Genomic DNA, 16,866 nt, shown 5'->3' on the forward strand with positions numbered 1-16,866 from the left:
GAGGAATGGCCTGAGGCAAATCACAAGACAAGAAAGGGGAGAGGATGGGTTCCAGGGCTTGGCTATGAAGTAGAGTGTGTTAGAGGCAGTAAAGGCTAGAGATACAGGCTAGAACCAGACTGTGGAACCTTCAAGACTGGGATAAGGAGGCTCTATTTTACCCCATAGGCAAAGAGAAACCACAAATGGGTATGGGGTAGTAAAATAGCACAATTGGGCCTGCGTCTCAAAAAACTTACTTTGTAGCTATGTGAAGGCTGGAGTTGGAAGGGAGCTTGTATAATTTCACAGAGGAGAAAACAGAAAATATCCAAGGTCACCCAGTAAGGGAGGGCAGATCTAGGACTAAAGAAAGGCCAAATACTCTGACAGCTATCTTCAAGCTTCTGAAAGGCAGTGGTGGAAAAGAAGGATCAGACTTGTCCTTCCTGGCCCCAAAAGGAAAAACTAGAAATGATGAAATACAAAGGGGCAAATTGAGGCTTTATATAAGAAAAAGTATTTCCCAACTGTTAGAGCTGTCTCAAAACTAAATGGGATATCTTGGGAAGTAGTAAAACCACCTTCCTTGGAGTCTATAGGCTGAGGCTGGATGACTACTGGTTAGGTACGATGTAGAAGGGATTCTGGATCAGGCACAAGTTGGACTAGATGGTCTCTGAAGTCCCTTCCAGCTCTGAGATAGTGTGGGAGATAGGGAGGGTGTCATTGTAGTCGGGATATTCCATCACAACCCATCTTTGTACCAAAGAAGAAGCCTTTAGAAGCCCAGGCCAAGAATGGTAGCATATAGTAGGGTATTCCATGCCTAGGTGGGAGACAGGTCCTGTGCTGGTGATTTAGGGAACATTTCTCATCCTTGGCCTCTCTGCAGCACTGGACACTGCTGATGCTACCCTTCCTTCCTGAATACTCTCCCCTCTAGGCTTTCAATGTCCTGCCCTCTCCTGGTTCTCCCCTTTTCTATCTGACCACTCCTTCTCATCTTCATCCAGGTCATGTTCATTCATTAACCATGAGTATCCTCCAAGGCTCTGTCCTGGATCCCCTTCCCTTTTCCCTCTAGACCTGGGTTGGCAAAGTCATGGCATGGATGCTGGGCCAGCACTGGGAGTAGAGGGGGGCTGAGCTGCTTCATTCCCCCTCTCCATAGTGCCTGAGAACATATTTTGCATGACCTGCCCCTCTGTCCAGCTGCCCACTTCCTCCCTCCACTGTCTGGGTTAATGTGCAGGGCTCATAGGCAGCTTGAAGTTGCAGCTTGGGCACATGATCTCAAAAATGTTTACCAGTGCTGTTCTAGACTATCTTTCTTGGTGATTTCATCAACTCCATGGGTTCAACTGCCATCTCTATGCAGAAGACTCTCACATCTACGTTTCCAGACCTAATCTCTAACACATATCCTTTTTTTAAAAATAGGATTTTTTCCCCTCAATTACATGAAAAAAATTTTAACTTGCCCTTTTTTAAAAGTTTGAGCCAAATTCTCACCATCCCTCCTTCTGCTTCCCTCTTCCTGAGACACCAAGCAATCTGATATAGATTTTACATATGTAAGAGCAACAAGTGAATAATTAGGGACACGCAAGAAAAATACAGAGTTGCCGTTCATCAAGCACACCTTACTGTTTCCTACTATTTTGGGTTTTTGCACTAGTTGTCTCCATGCCTGGAAAGCCCTGCCTCATCACTTCCTCCTCTTGACCTCATCTCAAGTCTTACCTTTTGCCAGAGGCCTTTCCTAGTCCCCTCCAGCCACTAATGTCTTCACTCTGAGATTCACTTGTTGTCTCTCCCACTGGAATGTGAGATCTTGGAAGAGCAGAGATTGTTTTTGCTTTTCTTTGTCCCAGCACTTAGCTTTGCACATAGTAAAGCCCTGAATAAATGACTGATAGACTATATAATTAGGGGTTCAGAGACACGTGGCTCTGTGGGAGCCTGGGAGGAGAGAAAAAATCTGGCAGGAAAGTGCCAAAGGGATGAGCTGCCAGGTGCAGTTAGGACAATTAAGGGTGGGGCAGTAAAGGTCTGGCTTTCTTAGCATAAGGTGGGGGACCAGGATGTTTATTCAGGCAGAAAGTAGACAGGCTAGCCTTACCACTGGGCCCTCGGCCTAGCTCTTTCTTAACTCACTCCAGCTAATAAACTCAAACCTACTGGCTGGACAGAAGGAAGGAGATATGTGTAGGGGCCCAGGAGAGAAAGGTATGAATCACTTACGTTAGGTCTGCATCCTTAGAAGAAACAAATATCCATTGTTCCCCAGGCTGGCTGGCACCATCAGCCACCACTGTCTGTATGGCCTTCCCTACCAGGCCGGAGCCCCCAGTGACCAGGATCCGAGTAACCTCTGATGAATCTGCCATACCTGCTGCACCTATGGGGACAGGAGACACAAACAAGATAGGAAAGGTTGGGCCCTGCCCCTTACCTGCCCCAAATGAGAAAATATTATTTGTAATAAAGAAATTATCAGAGTAATAATCACTCATCATTATAGAGTCTTTTTCATATATTGGCTCATTTGATCCTTTTTAGATCAGTGAAATTATTATCTCATTTTACAGATGAGGAAATTGAGGCAAACAGTGGTTAAGTAACTTTTCCTAGATCACACAGCTGGAAAGTGTCTGAGGCTGGATTTGAGTTTGAGTCTTCCTGACTCAAGGAATTCTATTTACTGGACCACCTAGTTGCCAAGGGAAATCAGGGATCAAAAATCTGGCCTTTGGCATACTGGGTAAGTCACTTTACATGGGAAGGAAGGTTAGTTTAGACAACCTCACAGGTCCTTCCCATATTGACAAACCTCTCTGCTGTTAAACAAAGAATGACTCATGCATTAGTCCTCTATTGGAAACCTGTATAACTTGGTAGGATCTGTCAGAATGTGTTTCACTGCCACGGTCTTTGAGAGACCAAGCTGACTTCTTTTCTATACTTGTTCATCCATTTTTTAGTCATGTCCAACTCTCTGTGACCCCATTTGGGGTTTTGTTGGCAAAGATACTGGAGTGATTTGCTGTTTTCTTCTCCAGCTCATTTTGCAGATGAGGAAACAGAGGTAAACAGGGTTAAATGATTTGCCCAGAATCACATAGCTAGTAAGTATCAAAGGCCAGATTTGAACTTAGGGAAATGAGTCTTCCTGACTCCAGGTCCAGTACTCCATACACTATGGCACCACCTAGCCACCCCCTTTTCTATACTACAATGAGGCATCCAGGGAAGACAGGGAGGGAAGGGCGGCGAATGATTATTATGAGTAGTTCCATTCAACAAGCACTTCTTAGGCACCCACCATGTACAGACAGTGTGGTATACTGGATAATAATTGGCCTTGGAGTCTGGAAGATCTTCCAACATATATTCTACATATGTGACCCTGGACAAATCATGGAAATTCTAAGACTGGGGGCAGTAAAACAGCGCAGTGGATAGAAAGCCAGGCCTGAAGATGGGAGGTTCCGGATTCAGCCTCAAACACTTTCTACCTGTGTGACCCTGGGCAAGTCACTTAACCCCAATTACCTAAACTTTACCACTATTCTGCCTTGGAATCCATACTCAGTATCAATTCTAAGATAGAAAATAAGGATTAAAAAAGAAGAAGAAGAATCTTATGGCTGGTGTGCAGCACAGCAGGTACATATCTGGGGAAAGAACTAATAAAATCACAAGTCCAGTAGAAACAAAATAAAAAGAAAGAAATGTACAAGGCACTGTGAGAGGTGGAGAAAAGATAAAGGACTATTCTTAATCTATCTCCTCATCTGTAAAATGGGAATAATTATGACCCACATGTCACTGTAAGGATCAAATGAGATAATGTATTTAACTCGTAAACCTTAAAGCACTATATGTTAGCTATTATTATTTGTTTCTGTTCTATTCCTATACTTAACTTCAAGCTCCACAAAAGAGCAGGGAAAGTGCTTCATCTAAACTTGGTGGCTCTTTCAGTGCCTAGCCCAGAGTGCAAGTGTCTGTAAACAGCAGACACTTACTAATGTCTATTGTTCTTGTCTGGCCATTTCCTACCTTCCCTGTCTCCTCCCCTCCACATGCAAGCTCGAACACACTCAATGCTTCTTCTTCCTTCCTTCTCCCTTTACACCAAAATAATACTAATAACAGCCACTAGAAATTATGGTCATCTTAAGGAGCCTGGGATTTGTAATCAATGTAGATTATGCAAGGAATGGTAGAGACTATGGGTGAATGAAGAGGGCAAAGTCATACCTAACCTGTTAGTTAGAAATATATATCATGAGTTCAAGGACTGACAGACAAGTCCCCTTACTCCTCTTCCTCCTCCTCCAAATATAGATCTCAAAATATCCTGGAGAAATCAGCCAATCTAGTAGTCTGGAAGCAGACTACTAGCAAAGACTGAACTGTTGCCTACCATCTTCTGGACATAAGATTGCTTATTGCTTATTGACTTAGGAAGTTAAGTTAACAAGCATTTAGAGCAACACCTTTCCATAGATGTTGCCAAAGCTACAAGGACCAAAAAGTATTTAAAATATAGAAACCTAAGGGGCAGCTAGGTTGCTCAGTAGATAGTGCCAGGCCTGGAGCTGGGAGAATCTGGGTTCCAATCTGTCTTCAGACACTTCCTAGCTGTGTGACCCTGGGCAAGTCACTTAGCCACTTTTGCCTAGCCCAGCGATGGGCAAACTTTTTAAAGAGGGGGCCAAAGGATGCTCATCTGTCAGTCTGTTTCTAAGGCAACTCTTTCAAAGTTTCATTGTATTGTATCCTATTCATTGTATTCGTCAGATTAGGAATAATGTCAGCTGGATAGAACATTTCAGGCGGCCACATCTGGCCTGTGGGCCATAGTTTGCCCATCACTGGACTAGCCCTTACCACTCTTCTGCTTTGGAATCAAAACTTACTATTGATTCTAAAATGGAAGGTAAGAGTTAAAAGAGAGAGAGAGAGAGAGAGAGAGAGAGAGAGAGAGAGAGAGAGACACTTGGCAGAGGAAGTCAAAATGCTGTGGAATCAGGAGGACATGTAATTTCATCCCCAATGTAGTGCCTGTTGCTAGAGTTATTTTCCCCCCCTTATAAACCCTTACCTTCCATCTTAGACTCAATACTGCATATTGGTTCCAAAGCAGAAGAGCAGTAGGGGGTAGGCAATCAAGGTTAAGTGACCTGCCCAGGTTCACTCAGCAAGGAAGTGTTTGAGGCCACATTTGAACCCAGGACATCCCATCTCTAGGCCTGGCTCTCAATCCACTGAGCCACCCAACTGGTCCCTTATTTGTGGTTCAGAGACAAACCTCTATCTTCTGTCTTAATATCAGTTCTAAGTGGTAAGGGCTAAGCAATTGGGGTTAAGTGGCTTGCCCAGGGTCACAAAGCTAGGAAGTGTCGGAGGCCAAATTTTAATCCAGCTCAGCCAGGCCTGGTCCTCTAGCCACTATCCCCTCCAAATGCTGGGAGAGTTATACTCAAGATGTTCTCAGGATACTTACAAACTAATACTTTCACTCAACCACAAAAGTCAGATGCTTTTGTTTTGTTTGATTTTTTAAGTCACTAATACAACTGTATGAAGAATGGTAAGTGCAAAATAATAATAAAGCAGAGTAACAATTTGTCATAGGTCATTTCTACCTAATAATAACATAAAGACAGTAACTCTTACTTCTGTAGGTATTTAAAGTTTACAAATGTTTCCTGTGTGTACATAATAGGTTCCACCCACTTTATAGATGCAGAAACAAGTCCAAAGAAATGAAATTGAGTTGCTAAAGTTAAAACAGATAAGAAGGGACATGGTTTAAAACTCAAGTCACCTGATCTCTAATCCAGGATTCTAATGGACCTCACTCCCCCTCAAAAGGCTGAATTTCTAATTGGCCAAAAGGCAAAGGCATGCAAACAAAAAGAAGCCCATGTTCTGGTCAAGGAGTGAGAGGGGTTTGGATAAAATAGTTCAGAGGCAAGGCTGCCTCCACTAGCGTTAATGACTGTTTCCTTCACATTTGCCTCTGAAGAAATGTTTTACTGGGAGTGTGCCAAGTATACCCACTCACAAAAGAAATACTCATCCCACCATACCCCCTTAAAGGAGCAGTCTCAGTGGGAGAGGAACAGCTGAAATGATCAGAAAGTCACTATCCTAGGATGCAAGAAAGTAAGATAAACCATCTAGGAGGGGGAGGAAAAAACTGTAAGATCTGTACTTCTAAGAGGTCACGTACCCATTCAAACTGCCCTGGGGAAGCATAATAGTCCTGGACTCAGGCCAGGACCAGCCAGAACCTATTACCAATTTTCTCTTTGATTCTCTTCCTTTTCTGTCTCACCTGGGCAAGTCAGAAACATACATTTGCAGAAGATGGAAAGGAACTCAAAGCGTCATCTATTCCAACCTTCCTCTCAAAACTATAGTAGCTGGAGAGAAACAGCTCAATGTAGCCTACAGATCTCCAGTGAAGAGGTAGTACCTAATTCCTTCCAAGACAGCAAATGCAAACTCCTTAATGGAAAGGACTCTTCCCCTTTTTTTGTTTTTATCCAAAGTATTGGTGCTTAATAAATGCCTGTTGATTAAATAATTTTGTATAGCCCCCTTTCCTTTCTGAAATCTGCCTTTCTGCATTACCTACTCATTTTTCTCCCTAAGGCCAAGGAAAATGAGTCTGATCCCTTTTCACAAGATAGCCTTTCAAATAGTGTAGGACAGCAATGATGTTTCCCATACTGCTTCTCTGATTGTCTCCTCTCCTCTCTTTCTCCTTGGAGAATGTGATGGGTGGGTTCAAGATCAGCCCTGTCCTCTCCCTTACCTCTAACAGTTCCTGAAGTTATTTGCATGTTGTCTCCCTCATTAGACTAAACTCCTTGAAGACAGACACTGTCTTTTGCCTTTCTCCATACTCTGAGCACTTAGCCCAGTGCCTAGAACATAGCAGGCACCAAATAAATGCTTGCTGACCTGCCTTGTCCTCAAGGAATTGACCTTCTGTAGGCGGGAATAATATACAAGTACATAAGTATGTAATACTTCTAATAAATACAAAATAACCACAGAGTTGGACTCCCAGTGGCAGGGGGGCTCAATGAGTAAGGGAGAAGAGAGGTGGGGATCAAATTCCATCCTCCCAAGGGACAATGAGTGGGCTTGTCTTTTGTGGGCCCTTAAGAACACTCCCTGGGCAGCTAGGTGGAGCAGGCCCTGGAGTGAGGAGGACCTGAGTTCGAATCCAGAATCATATACTTCCTAGCTGTTTAGACTTGGGCGAGTCACTTCACCCTACTTGCCTCAGTTTCTTCACCTGTCAAACGATCTGGAGAAGAAAATGACAAGCCACTCCAGTATCTCCGCTGAGAAAACACCGAAGAGGGTCACAAACAGTCCGACACAGTCGGACCCGACCGAAAACGTCTAAACAACCACAGTACCTCGGACTCTCTGTGGGCCTCAGTTTCTCCCTTCTGTCCAACAGAATACGACCATATCTCTAAGCTCGCTTTCTACAGACACTCGGGAATACTTAAGTGGTGCCACGCCACGCTATGTCCCCACTCCCACTTCCCTCATTCTGCCTTCCCCCCCATCCCGACTCCCACCTTAGCGCTGGACTCCACCTGCTGCTCCAAAGCTGCTTCCGGCAGGAGTCCCAACCGGCCACGCAACGGAATTCTGCCGAAGAAGGGATTGGAGAGGGGCGGAACGGAGAGGCCCCCCGAAGGATGCAGGGAAATGTAGTCCTGCCGTGTGATTGTGCCTTTCTGGTCATGCCCCCTGTCTACCTCCCTTCACACAGAATTCTGGGAAATGTAGTCCCGCTCTACTTTCTGGGTAGTGCAAATCTATATCACCCTGCCCTTCCTGGCAGGACCCTCCAATCCCTCCAGATCTTCGGCTGGTAAAGAAGAATAGGTTATAGGATTGAGAGCTGGAAGGAATGGAGCTCAGAGATTAACTAGTACAAAATTTCCCCCTTAGTTACTTTTTAATATTAAAAATTTTTTTAATTAATTTTTTTTCAATGAACAAAAATCAATTTTTCTTTGGCTCCCATCCATTAAAAAAAAAAAAGAACAAAAACAACTCCTCCCCACTTTTAAACAAATATGAGTAGCAAAGAAAAACAGATTTCAGCATTAGCCAAGTTCATATTTTTTTCATTCCTGAACATGCTAAGTCATGAGTCTTTTAGAATCATGGTTGATCATTATGTTGTACTGAATTCTTAGGTCTTTTAAAGTTATTTTATTTCACTGTGGTGTTCTGTGTTTACTGTGCTACATAAAGTGTTCTCCTGGTTCTGCTCACATCCCTCTGCAGCAGTTCATGTAAGTCTGCCCAGGTTTCACTGAAACCATCCCTTTTTTCATTTCTTATGGCACAGTAGTATTCTACTATATTCATACACGGTACCATAATTTGTTCAGCTAGTCCTCAGTGGATGAGCACTCCCATTTAGTTTCCAGTACTTTGCTACCACAAAAAGAACAAATAAAATTTTTTTTGTGTTTTCTCTGTGATTTCTTTGGGGGCATAAGTCCAATTTGTTAGTGTTCAATCCAATGACCCCATTTTGAGTTTCCTTGGCAAAGGTACTGCAGTGATTTGCCATTTCCTTCTCCAGCTCATTTTACAGATGAGGAAAATGAGGCAAATAGAGTTAATTGACTTGTCCAGGGTCATACTGCTAGTAAATGTCTGAGATCAAATTTTAACTCATGTCTTCCTTATTCTAGACCCAGTTTCTATCTATTGTGCTATCTACCTGCCCATAAGCCTAGTTGTGGTATCATTAGGTAAAGGATTTGCACAGTTTAGTAACTCTGGGAACATAGTTCCAAACTACTTTCCTGAAAGGCTGCACAAAGTTTGAGTTCTACCAACAGTGCATTAATGGGCTTATTTTCCTATAGTCCCTGCAATATTGGTCATTTCCCTTTTTTTTTCCAACTTTGCCAATCTGATGAGTATTAGGATGAAAATAGCATTTTATTTAATTTTATTTAATTTTAATTTTTTAAAGCCCTTACCTGCAGTCTTACAATTGATATTAGGTATAGGTTCCAAGGCAGAAGAGCAGTAAGGGCTAGGCAATTGGGGTTAAGTAATTTGCCCAGGGTAGCATAGCTAGGAAGTGTTTGAGATCAGATTTGAACCCAGGATCTCCTGCTTAATTGAGCCATCTAGCTTCCCCTTTAGTTATTTTAAAATGTCTTGTTGATGCCTTTGTTTTAAAAACACATTTCTGTCCACTTACCATAAAATTGTTTTCTTGAAACAAATAAAAGCAGTATCTCTGTCAAGAAAACCTCAACTGGGGCAACAACAATAGCATATTTTAACATTTTGTTTTCCAGACCATTGTTTTTTCATTTACTGAGTTCATTTCCCCTCATTTTTCAACTTCCTTTTAATGATTTTTCTATTAATACAGAGATGGAGAAATGAGGATTATCATCTAACACATGGTTACAAGGTCTGGTTTTCATGGTCTGAGGTCCCATCTCTAAAGGAACCTGGCAAATGAACACAATTGGCCCATTCCTCTCCCAGCCCAGCCCCAAGCAGAAAAACAAGTTGTCTAGAATACCAAAAACATCTATTCCCCTCTCCTTGGACCAGATTCCTTCAGTCTCAGTCCAGGGCAATGGCTTCTATTTAGTCTTTCAAGAACTTCTTGATGGGTTAACCACAATGGTCCAAATGATTCATGCTAAAAATTCTTTAATGGTGACCCTGAGTAAGTCAGTTACCCTCTCTCAGCTTCAGTTTCATCATCTGTAAAATGGGGATAATACTAGCACCTATTTCACTAGGTTGTTGTTAGGACCAAGTGAGATATCACACTTTACAAAACTTAAAATGCTATATAAATGTTAGCTATTAGCAGCATTTGCTGTATTAGCATACAGTTGGCGAAATGAAGGAGGACAGATTCTCCTACGATATTACTTTGTTCCTAGTTGACATAGGCTTCTGGCCTTCAAAATGAGGTCACAGTCCTTCACTTCCTCAATTCCTGGGTGGCTCTGAGGAACAGCTGGAAAAAGTTTCTTTAAGGTTTTATGTGACAGTTTCTCAGCCACAATAATATAAAAGGATGTATGTGGATGTTCAAGGAGTACTAACACCTCTAGGCCCTTTTCTAGGGCCACCCAGCCACCTTTGACGTCTACCCAGAACCCACTTTTGGCTCCAAGAAGCTGAAGCACAAATCAACAGGACATATGGGCCAAACCAGGTTGAGGGTAACCAAACAAGCCATTGGTGAGTTAGGGAGGTGTCTATTCTAAGCCTGTGAAAATTTCTCCTGGTGAAATGGGCAGATGAGAACAACTTGTTCCAACAGACCATGAAGGCAGCCAGAGTAGGTACCATGGAGCACTTAGGGATTGCCCAGACATCAAAGAACTCAAGGTCATCCATTGTGTGATCTGACAACAAAAAAGTCAAGTATCCTAGACGGTGTCATTCATCTTGACTTTTGTCTTGCCACTGGACTTTGATGACTGTGGAAGGGACATCTTGGCCAATGACTTTGTGCAACTCTTTCTCATTTAAATTCAATTCTCTGGAGATTTAAGACATCATTCCATGATATCACCAGTCTACTTCTAAAATGAAGGACAAACGATGACAAAAATATAGTTGATTGTATCAATTAATTAAAACACCCCATTCCCACTCTAAAGAACCAACTGGTGCTACTTTGATACCTTTGTTAGGAGAGATGACCATCCTTGAGTCTATCAGAGGTGTGAATCAAGTCTGAACAATTTTTAGAAGTTTCTATTGAAATAATAAAAGGCTTTGGGCCAGGTGAAAAGTCCTTGATGAATTAAGGACTGAAAAACAATTGGATGAAATGGAATGATGATGCACAGAAGTATATTTAAATTGACTGAGAAAACTCAGTCATGCCCAGTGGGTTTTGTATAAAGTAGCAGATCTATTCAGAAACTAGAATTAAAAAACCTACAAGTGGAGAGAGCAAGGGAGAAGAGGGGAGGGGCAGCCAAAGTTCCTCTGAGAAGGTATAGCTTGGGGGAGGTGAGGTTAGGGGTGAGCATCAATCTTGAGGGAGTGGAGGGAGAATAAGCCTCAATCTTGGTCTCTTTACCCCTTCGTCCCTTGATTAGAGGAAGCTCTTGTGAACTTTGGAATCCCAGAAGCTGTTAGCAGTATCTGCTCTGGGAACCTTGGACAAACTAGATACACCAAAGAAAAGAAGCTTCAAGATCTCTACAAGAATCCTAGCCGAAAAGCTAGACCCTGTGTGAGGGGAACACCTTGAGGACTCCAGAAAAAGGACTGCCAAAAGCTTTGAGTTAGCCCCCCTTTTTTTAAACCTTTACCTTCCATCCTAGAATCAATATACATGTATTGGTTCTAAGGCGGAAGAGTGGCAAGGGCTAGGTAATGGGGATTAAGTGATTTGCCCAGGGTCACACAGCTAGGAAGTGTCTGAGGCCAGATTTGAACCCAGGACCTCCCATCTCTGGGCCTGACTCTCAATCTACTGAGCCACCCAGCTGCCCTGAGTTACCCTTTTTGACATATGGACTCAATGCCTGTTCTACTTTCTCATGGACTCTGTATGTATCAGTATGGAGGAATGTGTCCTAAACTTTTTTTTGGGGGGGGGGAAGTTCTATATACCTGGAACCCTTAGGAGAGAGGTAACAGCTGAGACCTGGGGACCAGACCTAATGACCCTGAGCAGGAGATTGGGAGAGTAAGTCCAGATCATATATATGGGCTATGCATTTGTAATGTTAAGGTGTTAAGGATACAGCTACTTAACTATTTGTGGTTTGAGATTTGCTCCTACAATAAGACATGTTTCTCCACTGCATTTTAAGTAAAAAGGTAAAAGGAAATTGGTTTATTATTATTATTTTGCAAAGATCCAGAAATTTAGCTTACAACAGAAAACACAAATATATATATATATATATATCCATATATCTAGATGGATAGATAGATAGATAGACAGACAGACAGACAAAAATAACACTAGCAATAATAAGAGATAGAAAAGAAAGATACATCACCAAATGGGGAAATGCCAACACTTGAACATTCTTAGCCGTGGAAGTCCATGTTATAGTCATCCAGGATTCCATTCAAGAAAGTAGTCCCAGGCATGGTGTCCTCTCCTTGGGCAAACTCCAGACTCTACTTTCCAGAAGGGATTTTTATTGACCTCAAACAAAGAAGGCTTTTTGCCAACTATAGTTTGCATCACTGCTTCCAGGGTCCCAACAACCTGGCCAAGGTTCTGAACCCCCAGAAGCAGCCAGGCAAAAACATGTCTCAAAATTTAATCAAGAATCACAAAGATAACACATTCTGTGAGACAAAGGTTAATCTCACAGAAGTATGTTTATCTTCCAGACAGTCAGAGATCTTGGGAAGGGGCTGAGAACTCTGGTCAAAGTTCAAAGTGGCCCCAGTCTCTGCTGGTAAATGTGAGGCCTATGACATATATCAGGGAAGATTTACTAAAATTTTACTTTAACCCTTCAGCACAATGTGTTTTAATAAATCATATCATTTAAAAGTCTTCTGCTGGAGGAAACTCCATGAACTGATGCAGAGTGAAATGAGCAGAACCAGAAGAACATTCTACACCGAAAATAAACATTATGGAATGATCCAATGTAATTGGCTTGACTACTAGTAGTAATGCAACAAGCCTGGACACTCCTGAAGAAATGAGAAAGAATGCTAACCACATTGAGAGAAAGAACTGTGGGAGCAGAAATGCAAAAGCAAAACTTATGACATCACTTATCACAATATGGGTATGTGATTTGGGGTTTAGGCTTTAAAAAATTGCTCAATGGTAAAAATGAATAATATGGAAATAGGTATCAAGTGACAACATTTGTACAACTCAGTGGAATTGCTTGTTGGCTCTGAGAGGGGAGGAGGGAAAGAAAATGAATCATGGAAACATGGAAAAATGTTTAAAACAAAATAATCAAAGCCTTCTGAATTAAGACTGGTCCATCAAGAACCCCATGTTTCCCTAGTGAGGGTAGGGGCAGAATTGCTGAGAGAGCCATGTTTCAAGACAATTTCCATTGTCCTTAATATCCCCAGATCAAATCTGAATTGCAGGTAGTACTCATACATCAAGGTTTGGGGGAAGAGGTGCACCTCCAAAAACTGTAGCTTTGGAAAGTGCCCTCTGGTGAGCGGTGAGATGGAAACAGTGGCCTTGCTCTAAAGCAGTGGTTCCCAAACTTTTTTGGCCTACCGCCCCCTTTCCAGAAAAAATATTACTTAGCCCCCTGGAAATTAATTAAAAAAAATTTTAATAGCAATTAATAGGAAAGATAAATGCACCTGTGGCCATCACTGCTGTCCTGGATCGCTGCAGCACCCACCAGGGGGCGGTAGCGCCCACTTTGGGAATCACTGCTCTAAAGCAACCTCAGGCCTAGTGGCCTGCAATTACCTGGAGGTGAAAACGTATATTACACACAATTTCCTGGCGATGGAAAGAAGAAATGAGGAACTGCTTTTCTGTAGGCTATAGCAGTGCCAGGTGTGGACTGCTACAGTAGTACAGATATACATTTAACTCATACCTGCTGTCTCATGTGGAATCTCTTTTGAGGCATCTAGGTGGCACAGTGGATAAAGATCTAAGTCTGGATTCAGGAAGAGCCGAGTTCAAATGGTGATCTGTCCCTGGCAAGTCACCTAACCTTAGTCAACGTCAGTTTCCTCCACTGTAGAATGGGGATAATAAGTCACACATTTTTGTGAGGATCAGACGAAGGACTATTTTAAAAGTGCCTGGCACACAGAAAGCATTTGAATAAAGTAGCAGAACAATTCGGAACCTAAAGATCAAAATACCTACAAGTGGAGAGGGGAAAGGAGGGGCAGTCATACCCCTAAGAAGGTATGGGTTGGGGAAGTGGGGATAGGAATGAGCATCAGTTTTGGGAGTGGAGGAGGGATGAGCCTCAGTCTTGGGGGAGTGGAGAAAGAATTCCTTCCCCTTCTGATGTTTAAGGTTTTTTTTTTCCTTTTTGCTTTTCTAGTTTTCTTTTCTTTTCTTTTCTTCTTTTTTTTGAGCCAATAACAACAGCACTGACAATATTTCCTAGGAATAGTCCTCCGCTTTCACTCCCCTTACTGACTCAGTTTCCACTCCTACAAACTGAGTTTTGAACTTGACCACTTTTGAGGTTTTCTCCATCCCACCTAGGAGAAGGATGGCCCGTAAGCGTGGGTTGGAGGAGAGCAGCCTTGGGGTGCCCTGCACAACTCTGGGCTGCTTGGGCGCTCGGAGGAAGGAGGCTCCTTGGGGAGGGATGCAGAGGGCACAGGGAAGAGGCTGCGCGGCGAGGCGCTTAGCTCTTCTGGACCCCAGCTGGGGCGCGTGCGGCCGCTGGGAGCGCTCCTGGCGGTTGCTCCGGCTTCCGTCCAGGTTGGAGGCTGCCGGGGCTGTGGGTGTCCCCGCCCCGTCCCTCGGCTGCCGGAAGTGACTTTTCCCGGCGATTCTCGGGCCCGGCTGGGACTGCGGCAACTGCATCACTGCGAAGGGAAAGAGAGCAAAGAAGGCCGAGGGAAGCGCCTCGGAGCCTAGGTACCAGGACAGGAGGGAGGCGGAGCTGGAACATGGTTCTTGCGCAGGTAGGAGCCCCGAAAGGGCCGCCTACCCCGCGCACTAGCCTCCTCTCATTTTACATTCTCTCCGTTCTCTCTACTTCCCTCCCCGGCCTGGGCTCCCGGTTGGCTCTGGGATTGCACCCTCACTTTCCCTGGAGTGGACTTTTCCACTGTCCTCGGGCCCAGCCCCCTCTCTTCCAAGCGTGGGAGGGACCGGGATTCGAGTTCTGGGAGCCACGTGGGACCGGCACTGACCGCCAGCCCGATGGCCTGTAGGCTTCCAGGCTGTGGGTGACACCAAGAAGCCCTTTCTTCCTCACTGGATTAGTGGGCCCGCGTTTTCTTTGACTGTCCGCCATCCTGAGAGATTGGTGCTATTTTTAGCTCCATTTTACACGCTTAAGGAGCTTAAGGAGGCAGGATTCGACTATCTGTCTTCATGATCTGACTGTAATTGAATGACTGAATGAATGAAAAAAGATTTATTAAGTACTACCATGTGCACAGCATTGTGTTAAAAACTACACAAATAGAAATGCCAGACTATTCCCTGCCCTTAGGGTTCTAAAGTGGGGAAACCACACCAATTCGAGGTTTCTGATGGGAGTTGTCACTCATTCCCTCATTTAGCTCCTGAGTTAGGGGGACCTGCTGGGGTAGGGGTGGGTGGGCTTCTTTTTCGCTGGCACCCTGAGACCTGATGAGGTTCCCTACTATCTATCTGGACTGCTCTTCAGCCCCCCCCCCCCCTTTGTTCTGTGTCTTTAGCCTCCCTCCCTCAGATGGGCAGATACTGTAGCGAATTGCTGTTTATTGATACATTTTTTTTTTATCTTTACAAAACAGAAGAAAAAAAATCCCCCAAAGCGTTTGGCTAAATAATTCTGAAGAGTAATGACAACCTCCCACTTTTGTAATTGACCTTCTTGTTGGAAATGGAGAATAGTGGACATTTCTGAGGCCCTTTAAAGCTAGGGAATCAAACAAATAGAAACGGAGCCCTGTGGGGGTCTGCATTATGACTTAGACAACCACAAATGAACATTATCTATGTTTATTGTGTTTTAAAATGTATTTTGTTAGGCATTTGCCAGTTACATTTTAATCGGGGCCTGTTTGCACTCCAGAAGGGGCTGGGGAGAGTTTGACCCTTTGCTTTAAAGTGTGCAGAGCATTTTGGGGGAGGAACCTTAGGGGCACTCTTATCCTCACTTTACAGAAGAGGACTTGCCCAGGATGGCCGAGCTAGGCAAGTGTCAGAGAGGGATTGGAATCCAAGTCCAGTACTCTTTCCTCCATGACCTCCCCAACTTGATTAGGTTGCATCCTCAGGTCACTATCCAGTCTTTTTCCTTCATTTCACTGCCAAAAGTAAATGCATTCTACTCAGTGGCTTCTTACCTTATGGTCCACTTTCTTAACTCCCAGCAGGTCTTGACACTGGAGTCTCATATCCATCCTATGAGGTCTATAGGGTACTAAAGCTCAAAGAAGTTATACTGTTCAGCACAAATCCCACAGCTAGTCATCGGTAGAGGCTGGATTGGAATCTCAAAGTCTAGTTCTCTTTTTTTGCCCCTTACATCTCTTACTTAAAATCCTCCTCATTGCCTACTTGATTAGAGTTCAGAATCCTTCCCTTGGCATTCAAGGTCCTCTGTGATCTGGCTTCAACTGAACTTTTCCAGGCATCTTCCACTCTTCCCTAACAAAAACCCTGCATTCTATCAAGACTACAACTTAATATCCCCAGAAAACCTCATCCCCAGAGTCTTCTTTGCTCTTGACATTTTCTGTTTTCTCAACCTTGCTAAATTCTACCATCCCCTGGGAAACTACTGTCAAAGTCCAAATCTCCCTAGCCACTCAATTGGACTTATAATAGAAAATAAAGGCAGGATATATTTTAGTGTCAGTGTTTCATAGTGGAGAGATTCCTTTAGATTCAGGGAACCCTGAGTGCAAATCTTAATTCTTATCCTTACTGTGTGACTTTGGTCAATTCACTGAACTTTTTTGTATCTTAGATAAATAACTCCCTAGGACTTCTCTAAGAAGTGAGTTAGAGATTGTTTGTGACCTGTGTTGGAAAAGGGAGTTCTCACAATATGGGGGCCAAGAATTCCTCCTGCTGAGGAAATCTTATATCCATCATACGTAATGTTTTCATATCTTATCTTCTCAAATAGATTATAACTTCCTTGAAGATGATAACCTTTTTCCTGTCCTATA

General features: G+C 43.4%; 1 protein-coding gene across 3 annotated transcripts in view; it reads right to left on the reverse strand.

The window, feature by feature from the left end:
- GFUS (GDP-L-fucose synthase) overlaps positions 1–7,687 on the reverse strand; it is a 32,091-nt gene extending 24,404 nt beyond the window's left edge. For all 3 annotated transcript variants that reach the window (XM_044669457.1, XM_044669459.1, XM_044669467.1), the window contains exons 1-2: positions 7,602–7,687; positions 2,227–2,383 (exon numbers count right to left, since the gene is read on the reverse strand). In XM_044669457.1, the coding sequence (XP_044525392.1) occupies positions 2,227–2,372 (146 nt within the window). In that variant the 5' untranslated portion in view covers positions 2,373–2,383; positions 7,602–7,687. The remainder of the gene's footprint in view (positions 1–2,226; positions 2,384–7,601) is intronic.
- Positions 7,688–16,866: the final 9,179 nt, after the last annotated feature.

This window comes from Gracilinanus agilis, chromosome 1 (genome assembly GCF_016433145.1).
Source record: "Gracilinanus agilis isolate LMUSP501 chromosome 1, AgileGrace, whole genome shotgun sequence".
NCBI lineage: Eukaryota > Metazoa > Chordata > Mammalia > Didelphimorphia > Didelphidae > Gracilinanus > Gracilinanus agilis.